This window comes from Panulirus ornatus, chromosome 35 (assembly GCF_036320965.1).
Source record: "Panulirus ornatus isolate Po-2019 chromosome 35, ASM3632096v1, whole genome shotgun sequence".
Classification (NCBI taxonomy): domain Eukaryota; kingdom Metazoa; phylum Arthropoda; class Malacostraca; order Decapoda; family Palinuridae; genus Panulirus; species Panulirus ornatus.
This window is the reverse complement of record NC_092258.1, coordinates 9,102,532-9,122,872: the sequence shown is the minus strand read 5'-3', so window position 1 is coordinate 9,122,872 and position 20,341 is coordinate 9,102,532. Positions and strand designations below refer to the sequence as shown.

The 20,341-nt window shown below is 44.2% G+C and overlaps 1 protein-coding gene across 1 annotated transcript; it reads right to left on the bottom strand.

Moving 5' to 3' along the window:
* Window positions 1–7,446: 7,446 nt before the first annotated feature.
* Window positions 7,447–9,933, bottom strand: LOC139760130 (uncharacterized). Its single transcript, XM_071683014.1, has one exon. It carries the CDS (start codon window positions 9,916–9,918, stop codon window positions 7,525–7,527), a length of 2,394 nt encoding a protein of 797 aa, XP_071539115.1. The 5' UTR covers window positions 9,919–9,933; the 3' UTR covers window positions 7,447–7,524.
* Between the last annotated feature and the right edge of the window lie 10,408 nt (window positions 9,934–20,341).

The following is a 20,341-nucleotide window of genomic DNA, read 5'->3' as shown; positions in this document are numbered from 1 at the left end:
GTCTGGCTTGCAATGGATTATTGAGGAATCTAAGCTATCTCACTGAAGACGGGAACCAATATCTACTGTTTTCATGTGATGTGCGTTAACAGAAGGCCGTGGATGTATTGATGGTTAGGTGGTATTTGTGTCTAACGCTTCTGTGTGTAGGGTTGGATCCTGTGTGTGTGTGTGCGTGTGATTTTGGAATCTGTGCATCTACTATGGATGTGAATAATGTTGAAGGAAATGCGTGTTTATGCGATGCGTAAGCTTGTACGTTGTCGCGTCTGTGTACATCTCCATATGAATAGCCATTCCTCTGCACATGTGAATGGGTACGAATCACTCTGGGTTGTAACAAAAGAACCAAACACTTAGACACAGACAAATGCTGTGTAACGACAGACTGTAATTTACATAAACCCTGTTTACAGAGCAGATAAAAACTTCATAATCAAACTATTCTTTTTTTTTTCAGAAATATATCTGTATTTTCCTGGCTGCTGATGACCTCCTGTTTCGGGAACAGTTGTCAAAAGAATATATCCAATCCAGCAAAACACTACTCTTTATAGCCTGTGTGATGATGCCAAGGAAAATATTGACCATTGCTCCAAGGAAACTTGGAGGCTACGCTGGTCTCGTCTTTCAATGAGACACACTATGAAAGGGGATTGTACCTCAAAGTTACATGTGTTTGAGCTTATTTACACACGTTATAATCCCTTAATGGTATATAACATGAATTAATTCTTACATGAAGGCAAGATAATGAGCATTAAATGAAATATATTCATCTATTTGACACTCCTATTGTGTTTCATCTATGCTGGTGATTTACAAACAAATGAACATATAGATGGGATTTGATCCCTTTATTCATTGACTGTCATTTTTCTAACCAAGTGGAAGGACAAGCTACTTAAGGACGATAAACTTGTAAGTTTGTGTTGTTTAGTGATCTTTGTCTGACTGTAAAGTCGAAAAGTATAAGTAGCAAAGTAGTAATGAAAGCCTCAGTTTGCTACCCAGTCTCATCTACTAGTGCAGAATGGTGTTGTATGTTAGACTGAACAACATAATTTTTTTCAAAGGTCGGCTAATTGTTAATCTAACATCAAAGCAATGGAAAATATGATCATGGTTCTCATGATTACTGATTAATCCGAAAAAGCAATTGATTAATCATTTCAAATGGATAACCACCATAAAAAAAATGAAAAGTATATTTATCTCTGATAAACGAGGGTTGGGTTTTCAAAGCAGTGGAAGCCGTAGAAGAGGAGAGTTTCTGCTGAGGTTTTAGGTGTTAAGGGGTTACTCAAGAAAAACATGGTGGCTAATAATAGGAAGAGAGGTAGGAAGTAATGATTGGACGATAGTGAGTACTAGAGACACGAGGATCGTCTAATGTACATAGGTCGGTACTTTAACTACATTGCCGAGGCTGTAGAAGTGACCCGCCCTGTTTCCTGGGCTGGCGAGATATCGCCAAGAACAGACGAAAAATAGCTCCATTTTCTCACAGCCACATTAACTATAACATCAAAATAGAACACCCCGCCTAAAAAGAGTCGAGCTCCACAGACCTCTCCGTGGTTTTCCCTGATATACAACCTACCATTCACTAACACAACAGAAAGTTCACAATACTCCCAGAGGTCATTATAAAGACAAAATAAGGTGTCTACATGCTATTTATCTTATCCTTTTGGTAAAAACAAAACGTTTGCAGACTTTCTCATCCTGTCGCAACAAACGTTTGATTTCCTCAATTTTTTTTTTTACTGAGAGAGGAAAGTCTGCGGGGATACAAACCCGCGTTTCACTAACACACAAAAAAGAAATTCTGCGATACAAGGGCGACAGATTTATCTCAGGGTTGCACACTTTTATCAGATATTGACAGCATCAGCAATTTTCAGTTCTGGCCAGTATTTTCCTCATACATTTTTTTTTTTTTTGGTCTGTCCAAATCTTGTGATGCCAGTTGTGTTAGAGAAGGGGAAATGGCGAAGATGTGTAAAAAAATGGATTATAGTATATATATATATATATATATATATATATATATATATATATATATATATATATATATATATATATATATATATTCCTATGAGTCCACGGGGAAATGAAACATGATAGATTCCCAAGTGATCTCTCGTGTATCACACCAACAGGGGAGATACAAGGAAGAAATATAAGTCATCTATTTCTTAAGTGAATAATGTGTTGGAAGTGGCACTTCTTAGGACATTACAGGAAATAAAGCAAAGACCACCAACCAACATTTCACATGCGTTAGAGCCAAAAAAGCTCTCTTTCTTTACTCATGATTCACAAGCGCCAGTGGCAACGCAGATCACTCATAAACACTGCCCTCCTCATTACATGGAGTGGGTCATACCATCTCACCATTGAAAGTCCTGCATTTCATCGCCTTGTATGCCACGATAAGAGATATTTCTAGTACAGCTTAATCTCCCTCCAGCATCATAGCTAGCTAACGTTAGAATCTCTCTATCGTCATATCAAACGTTACACCATCATGCATAACGACTGCAGTCAGTTTTTGTCATACAGATCTTCATGACATAAATAAACTGTAAACATTCAGTAAGCCTTCTCTCTTCGTGATAATGAGCGAGGAACATGCCTACGGCAGATGTACCTTATGAGGAATATTCATTTTTCAATATAAATCTCCGTTTAGATTCACAGGATGAAGAACAGCTTACAATTTGAATCATAATCACAAGACAATGGGATGAGATTCGATACAAATGCAAAGGAATACAAAGAAATTCAAACAGCAACAGAACACTGGGTCCTTTCTTGATCGTTTGTGATAGTCATAAATGTCAGAAACGACCAAATTGTTCAATTTTACATCCTTGTTGCTGTGTTTCTAATTATCAATGTGTTTCTGTATACCAGCTCCAAGTGCTCCTTACTTTCTCTTAAATATTCTTTCATAGATTTCACACATCTTTTCTTCCTTAATATTAACCTCCTAATGTTTAACTTCAGCCTCGACCTTGGATGGGGACTCCCCATTGTGACTAATAAATGCAGCAGAAAAGAAGTAGGAGCTCCACATCAGAATCATTTATCACTTTTTTTTTTTAACTCTAGTTAAGTAATGTTTACGTCCTTCCTTTGCGAGAATGTCACAAGCATCGACATTTATCTCAGCAGGTTCAACACTTCCTCCATTCAAGTTCTGAGGTCTCTCCAGGAGGGAGGACCACTCTCAGCTAACGGTCTTCCCCCTCAGCAGTAGTTCCCTGTAAGTGTTGCATCCTCTTCCCTCAGCTGAAGGAGTTAACCCAGCAGGTGGCGACCGCCTCTCACTGCAGACGACACACACACACACCACAGCTGGCGTCCCCGAAGTATAACGGTGTGTTTCAAGAGGTCGCTGGTTCCATGGCCAGAAGCAAATCCCTCGAGGGTATAAGACAAGAAGCTCCTCCAAGCCAGCAGAAGCACAGTCTCAGTTATTTGAGTAAAAACATAATCAGCCAAGAAGCCTTGCGTGATCCAGGCAAAAGAGACGAGGGAAATTTGCTGAATGATAAGCTCCAGGAGTGAGAAGGGAGGCAAGGAGCTGCCTCCGAGGTATATGTTCAGGGGGGATGGCAGAGGGAGAGAGAAAGTTCTCTCTCTCTCTCTCTCTCTCTCTCTCTCTCTCTCTCTCTCTCTCTCTCTCTCTCCCCCATATGATTATATTAGGCTAAAATTCCCGTCTAAGTTCCCCTGTTATAATCCTTCATCAACTTCCTAGAAGGGGTAACTATCATAACACGGGTCCCCTCAGCCCGCGGGAGGTACACAAGTTATCAGCGAACGATCGTAAACGCCGCGGGAGCCATCAGCCTGGAGAAAGAGCATTTCCACCTCTCGTACACCGCTAGGGAGGTGGCTGTGTGGATCGCTTGGGAGGTGACTGTGTGGACCACTCGGGAGGTTGCTGTGTGGATCGCTTGGGAGGTGGCTGTGTGGACCGCTTGGGAGGTGGCTGTGTGGACCGCTTGGGAGGTGGCTGTGTGGACCGCTTGGGAGGTGGCTGTGTGGATCGCTTGGGTGGTGGCTGTGTGGACCGCTTGGGAGGTGGTTGTGTGGATCGCTCGGGAGGTGGCTGTGTGGACCGCTTGGGAGGTGGTTGTGTGGACCGCTCGGGAGGTGGCTGTGTGGACCGCTCGGGAGGTGGCTGTGTGGATCGCTAGGGAGGTGGCTGCGTGGATCGCTAGGGAGGTGGCTGTGTGGACCGCTCGGAAGTTAGATGTGTACACCACTCGGTGGGTGGATAAACCATGCAATAAATTTGTTGTGCTGTATGCTTTTTGATCCTTAAGTGACTTTAAATGTCAGTTTGTAAAAAAAAAGATCATATTGTTTTTCCACTGCTACTCATATTTCTAAAATACAGAATTGTTTCTCTCAGTACTGGACTTGCATTGAAAAAAAAAAAACATGCATTAAGATATAAGTCCATAATCCTCTTTCGAAATGAAATCCGTATCTGGGATTCCGGGTAGAATCTCTCAGCCTGGGAAATGTATTTTCATTTCATAATGTTAACTTTAAGCTTGGTGACTGTGAGTTGCCACTTGACCTTCACGTCCTTGAGGGAGAGGAGAGGTAGTGTGTACAGTTACCCCTAGCTGTTCAAGACCTAGTCATATGCCACGAGCGACAGGTTCTTGAAAATCAGTATCCATTTAACACACGTTGAGAACACAGGGACAAATCCTGGATGGTGTTTTCCTCTTTGTGTTCCAGTCAGGGATGAGTTTCTATATCCAGCCTCGGCTTAGGGTTGAATGTACCTTCTTCAGTCCGCTGTGGGACGAGCGATCCTTCTCTGCTGTGGATGAATTTCCGTCGCAGTCTTCCACATTTAGACAAGTAACCAACTCCAGAGTCGACTTTGGGATGAGAGGATTAAGGATGTGCCTTCTCCCGGGAGAAACAGACGACCACCTTCAACAGGAGAGCGACAGGAGTAAACTGGGTAATGAGAGCTGATGTGAAATGGTCGTGTGTATGAAAGATAAAGAAAGCAAGATACAGTTTTGCACAACTTACGGTCTGCATGAGACCGAGGCGCTGAGCTTAAAAAAAAAAAAAAAGAGTCCGTCTTGTTTAGATATACCGAGAAAAGTGTTGCACTGAAGAAATAAAAGGATGAAAACAGACGAAACAAATGAACACCGTTCAGTCTTCAAAGAGGAAAGATATAGAGAAAAAAATCTTCAGGACTGGTAATTTTGCATGATAGTTTGAGAAACAACACTGGAGTATTTTCATATCACAATTCTCTTACTTCAACAGACAAGAGTCTTTGGCTGTAATGTTGTTGTTCTGTTTGAGACACAGTTCATTAAGGATGTAAGAAAGAGGAAGCTAACAAGGGAAAGTCATACTGCAGTAATAACATGAGTCCTTTCGTGGAAACAATTGAAGATGTTTTGCAATTAGACAGATAGTGTGTTAGGGTCTGAACTACGAGGTATGGCATTATAGTCTGGGTGAAGAAAAACACCGAGCACTATAATAGGACTTTATGTTTATCCTTTTTTTTCTTCAGGGCAAGCAGTGTATGAGAAAATGACCTTAACTTCGTAAATCGCTACCGAGAGATATCTTTTGAATACAAAATATAAATGAGTTGCAGAAAAAAAAACAAGATTATTTTTGAGTTGATATAGCTAAAGCAATTCGAGCGTAGCGTTCGTATCTATTTTAACAGATGAAAGATAAATGGCAGTGCCAGCAACTACATGAAATAAAGTATAAAAATAAGGTGGAAGAGGTGCTTGTATATCACTCAAGCATAACAAGAAGGGAGAGGAGGTAGGAGTTCCTCTTCTGAGTAAGATGTTGAGGCATTGATACCTGTAATATGTTAGACTCTGCCACCTGAAAACGAGTCTACTAACTTAATATGAATATCCTTTCGTATTATCTTCGGTAACTAGTGGTTATCAAGGCAACAGATGAGTGCGTTCCGTCGGTACATAATTAATGTTTTATAAGGGGACACAAATTGATGGAAATGGTACAAAAGGAACTAGGGCAAAGCTAGGGTCCAGTTCGTAAGATGATGTGATCTACGTCATAGCCTGAATGAAGACCGGAATGAGGCGATCAGAGTTCATTTTTCTACACAGGAATAGAAATGATGACGCAGTTTTTCTGGATCATGCATCCAAAGCTGAAGCCAAGGCTGTCAGTCATAAAGGAATGCACATCTTTAATACTCTGCCCCAAACGCTGTAAGGAGATCCCATTCCTTCATCGAATGGTTCTAAGAACAGAATGCGATATATTTTTCATCAAAAGACTCCCCAGTGCAGCTAGAAATTGTGTAGCCTGTCGCCCCTAACAGCCTGTATGCATTTGCAGGATGGAACACGGTAAGTCCATTTACCAGAAGGGGAGACACTGAAGCCTTGAAGCTTAGAAAATCTATGAATCCTTTCCAGGGTTGCACTTAATGAGCTAGGGGAGTCTTGCATTGTCCATCTGTGGCAGTTCGCTTAATATCCGAAGAAATTATTTATCGTATAAATGCAATCTGATCCCTTCTCTCAAAAAGAAAATGGATATGTGCATTCAGCTGCTTTTAACCAGGCGAATGAAGGTTAATTCGAGCGGCCTTTCACCATGAAATGATTTTCCGTCGTCGTTTTCCATCGGTGGGCCAACTGACAGACAGGTATTTGGACGCGGCTCCCTGAAGGTATTGCCCGTATTCTCAGTCCCACTGAACATGACCGGGAGCGGAGAAATGACCATAACCATATCTGATAGACGAAAGTTGTGTCAACTCAAGAGTCTATATATTCAGTCCTATCCGAGAACCGTTCATGCTATTGTGTTTCTTCAAAAGGACGGATTTAAGAGCACCGAAATTTGTCGCCTGTAGACTTGCGACTTCCAAATGGTGAAATGAGAATTTTGGTGTAGAGTAATTTGAGACTTGGATACTTTTATTCAAATAGTATTTATGATCATATTCCCCAAACATAATGAGTTCTGGTGGAGACAGCAGACACCAGTTGATCACCATGGTGTAATCTATCACTTTAACTGGCACTGATCTGTATACAAATGTTTCATGAATGAATGATTAATGATTTGTATGATTGTTTTATAGGTATATATCAGGCTTTAGATAAAAGCGCTCTTCCCTTGCGGTCAGAGATGTGATGCATGTATTAGCTCTAGAATTACCACAGTTATCCAAGCAAGTGGGTTTACAGATACAGTGTATCATATCTCATTTAATGAGCCATTCGCGGTTTCGCTTTGAGCCGGCTTGCACTTACATATGTATGGCTTAATCTTTCATACAAGTATACGACTACTGACAGGATCAACTTGGTAAATTAGATAATATAGGAAAAAGAGAAGTATTGCATATTATATATTTATGTAGGAAAAGGTGAAACATTATATATTTATTATAGAATTATGTAAGAATAAGAGAAACATTATATATTGGAGACTCGGTGCTCACCGGAGGGAGACTCAGTGTCTCCTTCGCACTCGCTGTCTCCTTCGTCTCCTTGAGACTTTCCGTCTCCATTGGGCTCTCCGTCTCTTTGAGAGGACTCTGCTCCGACGCATTTTCTTTGTCAAATGACGAGTCCTCTTTACGTAGTCGTTTATGGATGTGACCACCTGGTCCAGCCTACGGGACATCCTCTGCCAATCCTTCTTCCTTTGGACAGCGATCTCATCCCGGGCATCGAGCAAACTGTCCAGCTCTGTCAACCTCTGTACCAGGTTACCCCGCCGGCTGTCGGTGCCCACTCCGCTACCGTCGACTGCCACAGTGGTAGAGTTAAGCTCCACGGGAGCGGTAGAGTTAGACACGGCAACGGTAGAGTTAGACACGGCAACGGTAGAGTTAGACACGGCACCGGTAGAGTTAGACACGGCACCGGTAGAGTTAGACACGGCACCGGTAGAGTTAGACACGGCACCGGTAGAGTTAGACACGGCACCGGTAGAGTTAGACACGGCACCGGTGGAGTTAGACACGGCACCGGTAGAGTTAGACACGGCACCGGTGGAGTTAGACACGGCACCGGTGGAGTTAGACACGGCACCGGTAGAGTTAGACATGGTACCGGTAGAGTTAGACACGGCACCGGTAGAGTTAGACACGGCACCGGTGGAGTTAGACACGGCACCGGTGGAGTTAGACACGGCACCGGTAGAATTCAGCTGTACGGGAGCGGTAGAGTTCTTAACCTCCGCAGGAGTAGCTGGCGAGACGGTTTTAGTGGTATCGTAACCGCCAACGAATCCGATGTAACTCTGCCGGAACTCTGTCATGTAAGATTTATGCCATTGGTCGTAAGGAACAGCACCTGGGATGTCGTCACCGAGGTAGTGGTCCCAGCACTCGTAAAGCCTGTTCAGACGGGCTATGTCGGAGCGAGTGGGGGTGTATCGCTGGCCAAGTTTGAAGGGGAACGTTTTGTCTTTAATTGTTATAGTCGAGACGGAAGAGTCTTTGGCAAAACCCCATGACGGGTACTGCAGTATACTGCTGTAGTCGTAGGGCACCCCCATGGTCATTAGGAAGCCGTAGTGACCCTCAGTCTTCTTGAAGTTCTGCATGTTACCCTCCCTCACGTTGGTAAGGTTGACAAAGAGGTAGTTGTCTCTGTCCGGGCGGGTCTGCTGGTGGTTGAACCCAGAGGCATGGAACAGCTCGTGAATGAGAATTCCCTGGCGAGTGAAGCAGTTTGCATTCATGTGCATAAGTTGCATGGGCCGGCCCCTGAAGCCAATGTGAGAAGCGCAACTGGCTGGGTGCTTTTGTACTCTCAGCTCTGGATATCTCCCAGTTGTGTTAGTGTACTTAACGCAAGTGAGCCCGTTCATGTAATCCATGATTTCGTAAAAGGACGCTTTCTGTGCACTATCAAGGTCCTCCATGTTGATCCGGATGGTTTTTTCAGGCCATCTACGGGATGAAACCTTATAGATAGCGCTATCTATCTCCCTATCATTAGCAGGGATTTCGTCAACTTCTTCTATGACGGTTGCAAGGACACTATTCTCTGTAGGGATGGTAAGGGCTGTTACACGCTCTGTAGTTTCGGTTGGAGCTGTCACATTAAAGTCGGGTTTCTTTGATAGAACCTCCTTTATTTTAGATTCGATAATGGGCTCGAGCATGGGGTACAGGAGTTCCATCAACTCTTCTAAATCCCACTCCCCCCTCTCCAAAAGAACCCGCTTAAGTTTCGCGTTCTCGGCTTTAACTTCATGAAGCTCTTGAAGTAGCAGCCGTTGGCGTTCCTCACTGTGACACTCACATTTTGGTGAGGTTTTTGGCGTCTTCTGGACAGGAGGATTGGGAGCTGGAGTCTTCACCGAGCTGTTGCCGACCCAAACCATGGAGAAGCTCGTCTTGGGGCACTGCACCCCGAAGGCGTGCTCGTGCTCGCCGAACGGAACCCCGAAGTTGGACCCCGAACTTGTCAGGAGATACAACTCCTTCTCCGGCAAGTAGATGGTGGCGGGAGTGAGCCCTGGGCGAGAGGGGACGGACATGGAGCACATGTCGGAAGAGGTGGCGCTGATGGAAGCTCCTCGGAGCACCTGGCCGACCTCAATCTCCACGGCTTCCGTCCTCACCAAGAACTCGCTCCTCCCAGGACAGACGACTTCGAGAGCCTGAGAGAAGGAGGTGCTGGGGACCTTATCGACGATGGAACTGTCGAGGAGGCGGTCCATGTCCCTCTCATACATGTGGGCAAAAGCGTGCCGCTCACCTACCTGGGTGGGGATGAACACCAGGCACTCAGTAGCGCCGTCCTCCATGGACGAGGTCGGGGACGCGATGGCCAACAGCCAAGTCACAATCCACAAATACACCCCGCGTATTAGATATGATCGTAGCATTTTTGTTTATTTTCTAAATGAGAACCGGGAAGGGGACTGCGCTCAGGAAGATGATTTTAAAATGCAACAAAACATTGTTGCCTGGCGACGTGAAATTTTCAAACGGTGAAAGAGAATTTGGGTGTAGAGTAACTTGTATTCAAATAGTATTTATATCATGTTCTAGAGATGTAGTGAGTTCTGGTGAAGACGGCAACCACCAGATGATCATTATGGTGTAATCTAACACTTTAAGTGACATTCATCTGTTTACAAATGTTTTTTTTTTTTTTCATACTATTCGCCGTTTCCCGCGATAGCGAGGTAGCGTTAAGAACAGAAGATTGGGCCTTTTTTGGAATATCCTCACCTGGCCCCCTCTGTTCCTTCTTTTGGAGAAAAAAAAAAAAAAAAAAAGAGAGGGGAGGATTTCCAGCCCCCCGCTCCCTCCCCTTTTAGTCGCCTTCTACGACACGCAGGGAATACGTGGGAAGTATTATTTTTAATTAATACTGTTTACAAATGTTTCATGAATTAATGATGAATGATTTGCTCGATTGTTTTATAGTTATACCAGGCTTTAATGATGCCTAATCTCATATCCCCCCCCCCCAAAAAAAAAAAAGATTGTAAAATAATTCCATACACAACAAAGTTAATCTCTGCATTTAACAAATCAAACGACCGAAAGATAACTACACAGAACACACATTTGCTTGTAACAAATACAAAGACTGTCCAGTGCATGTCGACTGTGTATATCCATCCCATAGTAATTAAGGAGACCTTCCGAAAGCCCATTCGACAGAACGTAACCTACTAGTCTCAAATAGCCGGCCAGAATGAAGCCATCACACTCACCCCTGACAAAATGAATTTGTTAGAAATTGCTGCCCTGTACAGTGTCGAGAAGTGATATGATGGCCCGTGGTTATTGGTTCCCTATATCCAAAGGCAGATCAAAGAGAGTGACGCCGATGCGGTAGCCGGAGTTCAGAGGTTTTTCAGCCCTGTGTGTACAAGTCTTCCAGTTGTTGACATGAGAGTAACTGACCCACATAGCGAGAAGTAAGCTGTCTGAGACTCTCACTAGCCACAATCTTGGTGCCAGGTGAAGCGTATCATGTATCTGGAGTAGAGATGAGAAATGAATCATGTCAAAATAGACATTTTTGGCTTGGAATCTGTATTTGTGTTATATTTTGGTGTGGTTTACTTTGTGTCATATGTCCAACGGGTCGTCCTGCAAACCCAACTGTTTCACAAATATCCAGCAAAGGCAGATACACCAACCAGTCCGGTCTGACCTCCCTGCCTCTATACTGTTAAAGGTGACCCCTGACCTACCCTCTGTACGTGGAACCTCACCTGATTCGTGAAGTGTTCTGGGAATAGTCAACAAGCCAGGTTTCCTGGTCACGCCCGGGCAGGAAAAGCCAACAGTTTGGTCCATAAAAATTTCAGGTAATAATTCTCGTGATATGAATTAGACATTAGTTTCGATCATATCTTTATTTCAGGAGATGAAATCCTCATGAAACGTGTCATATGCCAGTACTGGCCACGTCAGAGTCATAGAGTGTCATAACCGTCTGTCATAAAGCTTGGATAATCAATCGCTTCGATGAGAGTATTATGTAGGGTGAGAGTTGAAGGTGCAGTCAGCTGAGTGTGGTGATAGTTTAGCCTCAGCAGCATATGAACCTTCTGGCTGTGTCAGTACACTGGTGATGAACCATCATCTACTGATCCTCTCACACCACACAGGATCTGGGGTACTTTGATGCATGGTCTTTACCACTAATCTAATACTTTATCTATTCTGTTTCATTCATAAGGATGAATGGAGATAGATGTGGGTGAATATTCATTCATTCGTGAACGCTTTACGTAATTACCTCTTTGTACATTATAGGACAAAGAGTTCTACATTCGTATAGCCTCATCTCATGAACTTTTTAAGCCCATCCTGAAATTTTGCCATTAGGCTAGAGCACAGTGTTGACCCCAGGAAAATTTAGAGTTGCGAATAGAATTACGTGAGTTACATGCTGACGAGTGTTATGTTTACGACAGAGTGAGCATCTGTGGAATAATTGGCAACATCGCAAGTGAAACAGGAACAAGAAAGGAACTTGACAGCCACTGTCAAGCTCCCCCACTCACTTTTTTCTCTATGTGGGTAAGATATGATGCTTATGTTTTAATGACCCCTGTAGTCGACAGGTCTGAAGCCTAAAAAAGCCACCAGCCGCTGCCCCACTCATCACCACTCACCATCAGAGGGGGATGTAATAGGCTCAGTTCTCTCCTGGGCTCCGTATCTGCCCTCTACACACCCAGGCGGCCAAACATTACTGATATATACCACAATAAAACTGTCGCAAGAACTGTGGTTCCCCCTTACCCTCGTCTTGGGAGGCACGACTATCAACAGTCAAGTGTGTGTGTGTGTTGCTGGTGGTAACAGCAAGGGCAAAGGGTCGTTACTGTCCTGATGACGAACCTTCCTATTATCCAAGTGGAAGGACTTAGGAACACCAGGGGAAAATGACTGGCAGGTGAACTCCAAGGGAAGGAAAACCTTGCCAAGGGAACACCGTGGAAGGAAAACGCGAATACTAGGGAAACAAGCATAAATCAGAGAGGGAAAGGGAGAAAGATACAACAGTAGGAGGAATGATAGTCTAAGAGTCTTTAAGGTGGCGGACAACCTGTGGTCGCTATCCATCTCCACTCATGAATTCACCTTACTGTCCGTAATACTTTCGTGTTCACCGAGCGACTCATTCGCCTCCTCACACTTCATAGCCTACTTACGGTTTCATTTATGACTCAGGAACTTAAGAAAAAGTTCATTCTTGTCTGCCAGTTGAGAGAACGTCCTTTAATCGACCCTGAGATGCACAGTATGAAAGACAGTGGGGATCTGTGTGTGTGTGTGTGTGTGTGTGTGTGTGTGTGTGTGTGTGTGGCGGCGGATCCCTGGCCTTGAGAAGTTCCTGTAATGTAACACCCAGAACACGGCGCCTCTGGTCTCTCTATCTGTTGACACACAATACACCGTCATTATCCCACTCAGACGGTCGCGCCCTATCACTATCATCAGCCACCTAAGTGGCATGTTTGTTGACCCTGCAACCAACCCAACCGCGTTAATATCCTCGTGATGAACGGCCCGTCAGTGATTATGACCTGTCTAGCTTCTTAAGGAGAAACCCCGAGAGGGACGGTGTGGCAAAGGCAATTCTCAAAAAGCATTGGTCTTTTCTAAATCTGTCCAGTAGACTATAAGGCACTCTTCCCCCAAGACGGCATCCTAGAGACTTGCAAAGCATATGTAGCTGTGGTGTTTTTATCATATTGAGGGAGTAGTATCTATAGCGATGATAACAGTAGAATGGTAGTGTATTAGTTTTCATCACTACACTTGTGGTAAGAATAGGTTAGGTTCACTCCTGGGTGTCGAGTGTGGTAATGTGTGTAGTGTGAAAAGCGGATGATATAAGGTATCAGATGACCACAGGACTAACCATTTTCTTCACCCTGTGGGAGGTTGACTTAATGTGTTGTAAGGGTTAATGGCCAGCCAGCCCTTCGTGTTGTGTCATCACCGCCTATTACACACACCAGCAGGGGGATCTCGGGTCCTGCCTGGGTAATTGATGATTCCTCCACCCCTCCACTATGTACGCCCCAACCTGGCCATCTTCACCCACCACATGAGGCCCTCATGCCTCCCTATACCTGGCCACCTGCCCGTTCGCTAGATGAGTCACCATAGCCCACATACCCGATCTAGCCAGCTGAGGTCATATTTGGCAAGTGTTTTATCCCTGTTAAGTTTATATCTACAATAACACCATTTTACACATTCTATCACTTATCTTTTCTCCATATATTATAAAAGGTTTTAGCTTTTACTCTTCACTAAAATGGTGTTATGTTCTGTCGTTTACGGGATCAGCACAACATCAGTAACTGATCCTTACTGGCGTTGACGTTTTATTGACTGTCTGCGAAATAGTTCTGTGTCAGAGCCTAGCCAAGGCAAGGGTAGCTCACATCATACTCAGAATATACCTAGAATTCCTTTATAAACGATATGTGAACTTTTTCTCTGTCTGCTTCTTGGAATAGTTTCATTTAGTGACGGGACAATGAAGGCAGCTCCTGAGGTAGCGTATTGGTTCAGTCAGTCACACTGACACTAGTAATAGTGGACTGCCAAAAGAATTGTGTCTGGCTCAACTATCACTCTTGCCTGATGTTTATACATAGCAAGTGTCATCTCACACTTACGAAACTTTCGTTGGCGTCCTCTGTGCCACATAGAACTCCTGTTTCATTCCCACCTTGGAAAACTATAGATCATTTATCGCTCCTGTTACACTCTCCCTGGGCCTCACTCAGACCCACATGTGACCTTACGATGACGACTTATTGTAGCCACTGTATGCTTTATACTTTCTTCCACCTACTCCTAGATATATACCCCTCACCCATGCTCTCACTAAAATGCTTTGTCTATGTATATCTAGAAGTAACATATCCTAAAACTAAAACTAAAGAATAAAATTCACACAAGAAAATTCAGTTCCATCTACACATCCTGTTTCATTTCCACCCTGGAGACCTCTGCATAATCCATCACTTCTGTCTCACTTTCATCCTGGAGAACCACCCTCCAACCACCATCTCTTACAGCACTCTGGCTGACTCTGAGTACCCTGCCATTCCCACTCTATTTTACTATTCAGAGGGAACAGTGAAATATCCACAACATCTCCCTCACCTTGGACAAGTCTGTATGTATCTCTAAGCCGGGTCTACCTCTCTGTGCCTACCACCGTCATTAGAAAAGAGTTTTACTACTTCCCACTCTCCTGCCCAACCCATATCCCCTCAGGAACTCAGAGTCAGCCACCACTCTTGCCTCACCCTGACGAGCTGCAGACCATCCATCATCATCCCTGCCTCTTCCTTCTTTGTACACTCGGTGATTTTCATCACCTCTATCTTTCCCCCACACACATCGTATTATACAAGTTCCCTTCCACAACCAGGCCACACAGGACCTTTCCATGTTTAACATGACTGCTTCAAGTACCCTGGGTCAATCCACTGATAGCACATTGCACCATGTATACCACACTGCTTCGGCTCATTGTATCCCGAGCACGCCTTACACCCTCTTGCGTGTTCGGGCCCCGAGAGCTCAAAACTTCTTTCACTCAATCCACGCAGCAGCAGTAATGGAGTTATCAACCGCTAAAAGAACGATCTACTTCGCAGTAGCCACACCTACAGAGATAGCAACACCCACCACAAGGCACCACAGATCCAGAAAACACCCACAGACACTGACCACCGCCGCCAGCACCACCAAAGCGCTGACGTGAAAATTGGATTTTAAGCTTCAGTTGACGTGCTCGTTAGCGGCCAACTTTACCCTGGTCTGGCTGGGTGTGGGCCCATCCATCAAGGGCCGACCACACTACTGATCATACACCCACACAAATGATGCCGCTGTTTTCCATCACCCACTACACAGCGCTGGGTTCGGTGCGTCAACCCAGCAGGGGACGCTCTGGATAGAGTCTGTTACTTTCAATTTTAGAAGTCATTGATTTTGAACACTCGGTAGATACGTATCCAGTAGCTGTTTTTCCTCTCAATTATTTTCCAGTATGTATCAAGGATACGAGGATCAACTTAGTATGTATTCACCTGTGATAAAAAAAGAAAGAACAGAAGCCAGCAGAGATTAAACATAGTTAATGGAGGTTTTAACACGGAATGAAGACAGTGAAGATACTGATGGGCACGCAGAGAACTCTTTTATCTACAAGCACTATTTTGCCTTTTGACTCTTTGTGGTAGAGGCCACGTGAAGACTGCCTGCTTTCATACCTCTGTCTCTCCTCACACAGTTAGGTTTGCGGAATTCTCTTCTGTTTCAAGCCTTTCCTTATCCTTTCTTTTTCTCTTGCAACAGTTGGATCTACATTGCAACTCAACATGGATGTAATTATTTGCTTTTTTATTCTACTTTATGAAAAGCTGATCATTCTATCTTTTCATCCAGAATGGATTTGATCCGGGAGTGCGTTTGGCTATGATCTCTCAGTACGTATCGAGAAAAGAGTAAAATGTAAATAGGGAAATCGCTGGGAAGCTACAGCAGCTTCAGGATGGGAAGAGGCTGAAAGATTTTCCCCAATAGGACCTCATTACACTTCGGCCACGACTGCTCCTAGCCGTCATGAGATGTTCACTCCATAACACTTGATGTTCTTATAGGTAGGAAACATCACGAAGTTGAACCGATTCTTTTTTCTTTTTATCAAATTCTCCCTATGGGATCAGCCAGCAGGTGAATTTACAAGAAATAATCAAGAACATTTTTTCTCAATAATCCTGACACATAATAGCTTTGAATAAGGAGAAATATAGCAGGGTCTTGTGTCTATACATACGTCTGGAAGGGACGGAACACAAGGGTAGAAGGGAGGCCAGGCATGTCATTATTTCCTACACTAAACTAGAAGTCTTCATGTGGTCTCTTTCCCATAGAATCTAAGGGCAAAATGATGTTTTTTTTTTAAATGAGAGAACTCTCTGCTGGGTTATCAGTACCCTCATTGTCTTCATTCGATGACACACTTCCATCAAGCGTCTAATGATTAATATCCTGTAGGACCAACGGTCTAATAACGTGTCAATATATCACATTATTCTCTCCTTTTCTTTCTATATTAACTTTGCTAGTTACCAATACCCTCAAGTGAATTTGTCTTTTAACACTTATTTCTAATCTCTGTCTTTTTTTTTCTCTTCCCTCCTCATTCTCCCCCTCCTCCTCCTTCTCTTGTCTGACGCCAGCCAGTGACGTCGGTGATAATAACTGGTCAGCCTCCCTCACTCCCTCACTCCCAGGCGCTTCATCAATATTCCTTTATCGCGTCTCCTCCTAATGACAGCCAACCAGGTTCCATGTCCTGGTTCAATGAATTATTATCATTTCCCTTCCACATTCTCTCTCTCTCTCTCTCTCTCTCTCTCTCTCTCTCTCTCTCTCTCTCTCTCTCTCTCTCTCTCTCTCTCTCTCTCTCTCTCTCTCTCTCTCTCTCTCTCTCTCTCTCTCTCTCTCTCCCTCTCTCTGCCACACACCGTGTGAAGTGACGGTGGCGCGTCGTATGACATCCTCCATGTCAGGATTATGCTAGCCTCAATACCTCACGAGGTGTATCGTAAACTTATCATCTTCTCTCTACTGCCTCTCTTCGCCCTGTCTTTCTTATCTTCTCTTTCTCGTTACATGCTACAAATTAGGGATTTTTTGTTTCTCTCCTTCATTACCCTCTGTCTTTTCTCCTTTCTCTCCTCTCCTCTCAGATCCTGGCCTCCGTAATGCTCCTGTCTATGACTGGAACCTGCTGTAAGTCACAAAAAAAAATTAGATGCTCCCAGACCACCACCACACACACCTTACAATGGTATAATGATCTCTCACCACCACGCCAGCACGATATTCACTGTCACAATACTACACGAGGCAATCATGTCTCACCACCACACGTCGGTGTTGATTTCTTATGAGTGAATGTTGTATTTTATTATATAACAATGATTCTCAGTGCGCTATGGTGTTGACCAATGGATGGTTTAATCACCACGACACGCCAATGGATGGTTTAATCACCCCGACACGCCAATGGATGGTTTAATCACCACGACACGCCAATGGATGGTTAATCACCACGACACGCCAACAGAAGATAATCACTCAACCAATCCGTACCTCTGAATAATCGTTGAAGAATACACAGTACTGATGGATGATAATAGATCATTACTGCAGTCCGTTGATGGATAATCCAACATTTATCAGCACATGGTACTTCTTGACAATGACCGATTATCACCAGCCGAAACTGATGGGGGAATTACCTTTCGTTATCTCTGACCCTCCACCACCACCATACGCAGTTGTAACTCCAAAAAATTCAGCCTCACATGATGATGATGAGGTGGTGAGTCATAATTTCTCAGCGACACAACGCCAGTGGATAAGGTTCATTCAGCATCACACTCCATGCCAAGTATTGTCTACCACTTCTCTCGTGTGATGGACCAGAATCATTCTCCCTTTGGCCAATAATTGCTCTCTTCTTGCCACACTGACGAATGGTAATCTCCCTCGCCACCACCGCGAGTGTTGGCTGCCACACTCCACACATCTGGTCCGAGACTGTTTACCGATAACCAAACACCGAGTGACACCAATGTTCGCTGCCGGCTGCATGCAAATGGCCTTTTTCTCTCCAAGTAGATGGTTCACCACCCGAATATATCTAGTCCACTTTTATCCAAGGATTGTCTCTCTTTCGGGTGGAATTCCTCGATACGCAGGACCTGAGGATTAATTCTGTTTGTTCAATTCAATAAACGCTATGTGAGAGTATGGGATAACCAGCAATATCATACATTTCAATTGTACAGCTGGTCGTATCGTATCCTCTTGCCTAGTCCCACCACTGCTGCTGTCCAGCAGTCAATATTTGTATCAGGTTCTGTACCTTGGCTGCTTCAGCCTCTGTCAGTTCGTACCTGCTGCTTCGTGAAGGCTCAAGCTTCTTAAATACTTGCCTGTTGCTCTCTACTGGCTGCAGTCTTTCCTAGTCTCTTTGTGTTGCTTCCTGTTGACTTCAGCCTCTTATCTCCAGCCTCTGTAAGAGCGTGACCTCTGTTGTGTGTTGAGTCCAGCAATAAGCTGCCTGTTGTTCTCAGTTAGCTCCAGTCTCTCCCAGTCCCTTCATGTTGCTCTCTGTTTACCCACAAGTCTCTATCAAGCCTGTTTCTGTTGTTCCTTGTTAGTTTCAGTCTCCGGAAGCGCCTCACCCATTCATCCAACTAGGTGGCTTCTACAGTACCTTGATTACCACAAACTAAAAGTGATGCTTTCATCTCATGACCCGCGTGGCACTGTGATCCATTCTAGGTCTATGATTTTTACTCAGTCCAGACCCTAGGTTGCTATATGCGGTGGGAGGGGTAGAGATAAGGAGAACTCTCACCTCCTGGGTTTGGATGACGGCCTTCGGGTCATCTCCACCAACTTGGTAATCTTCAGGCATTATATATCCTCGCTCATGTCTCTTCACTTTCCACTGTAGTCAGGAGCATCATCACTGCCTCGTTTCTCACAAAATAGCTTGTTTTTCTTTTAATGTCAAATGTTTTGCTTCGCTTTAGAGCAGGACCTTTTCAGATTTTCACCCGGGTTTGAGTCATTAGGTTGTGATGAAGGCTACGTGCCCTGTTCTATAGACAGTCGACTCGTACCTGAAAGCACACACTCTCTTTGTGGTAAAGTCTCTAGCCACGGCCAAATGTTCTCGTCCGTGCGAGTTCTAAATGAAAGAGGGAGAGAGAGAGAGAGAGAGAGAGAGAGAGAGAGAGAGAGAGAGAGAGAGAGAGAGAGAGAGAGAGAGAGAGAGAGAGAGAGAGAGAAAGGATGACTAGCACTCTTGACATATATAGTGTGTAAAAATTTTTAACATGTTCCTTCAAAGCTATATATCCATCCATGTTTCAATTTCCCTCTAATCTAAGTCATTTTTCTACTTCGTTAGTTCTTCACTGACACTCTACACCTCATGAATTCATGGAACAGCCTGACTTCTCTTTCGCTATCCTTGTTCAGTAAATCTTTCTCACAACCTTTTATTTTCATGCTGTATATTTTTCTGTTATTCCTTGGTCATTTTTGTGATATCTGTACGTTTCTGTTACCATCAGTTACTGGGTAGGAGTTTTACACCCCTGTTTCCTCGTTTTTTAACCTTGCATGTATCACAAATCTTAATTCTTACAGATACATATATATCCCAACGTACGACAGTTTCATTGATTGCCCAACCCGAAAAAAGAGAAGGATGAACAGCTGGGTTGGCTGTGAGGTAGCTACTCTATACAGGAGTCGATCCCGAACCCATCAGATTGGTGAATAACATCCTTAACCACTGCACCACGAAGGCTCCTGGGTGTGTAAATACCTATGTGTGTGTGTGTGTGTGTGTGTGTGTGTGTGTGTGTGTGTGAACTAGTGTGCGTGTGGCTGGGCTCTTAACATAATCAGGTGTCAGGTAGGCGGGGCGAAGGTGCGTGAGAGTCATAATACATTATCAAGATTACTGTCGCCAATGACCTTACCCAAGAGACCCATAGTGGAAGGGTGATGAGCCACGTCCCCCTCAGCAGCACGTGCCTCCCTCTCTCTCGCTGAAATCACCACCACCACCATCACCTCCACCACAGGGTGCGAGGGTGGTAAACAAACAGCTAGACGAGAACCCAAGTGAAAAACTCAAGTTTCCATTATCGATATTTTCCTATGAATTTGACACTCAGACGTCTACTCTCGCTGGTACCTTCGGCA

Bases quoted from the DNA above. Each gene is read 5' to 3' on its own strand.
- LOC139760130 (XM_071683014.1), bottom strand. From the start codon at position 9,918: ATGCTACGATCATATCTAATACGCGGGGTGTATTTGTGGATTGTGACT.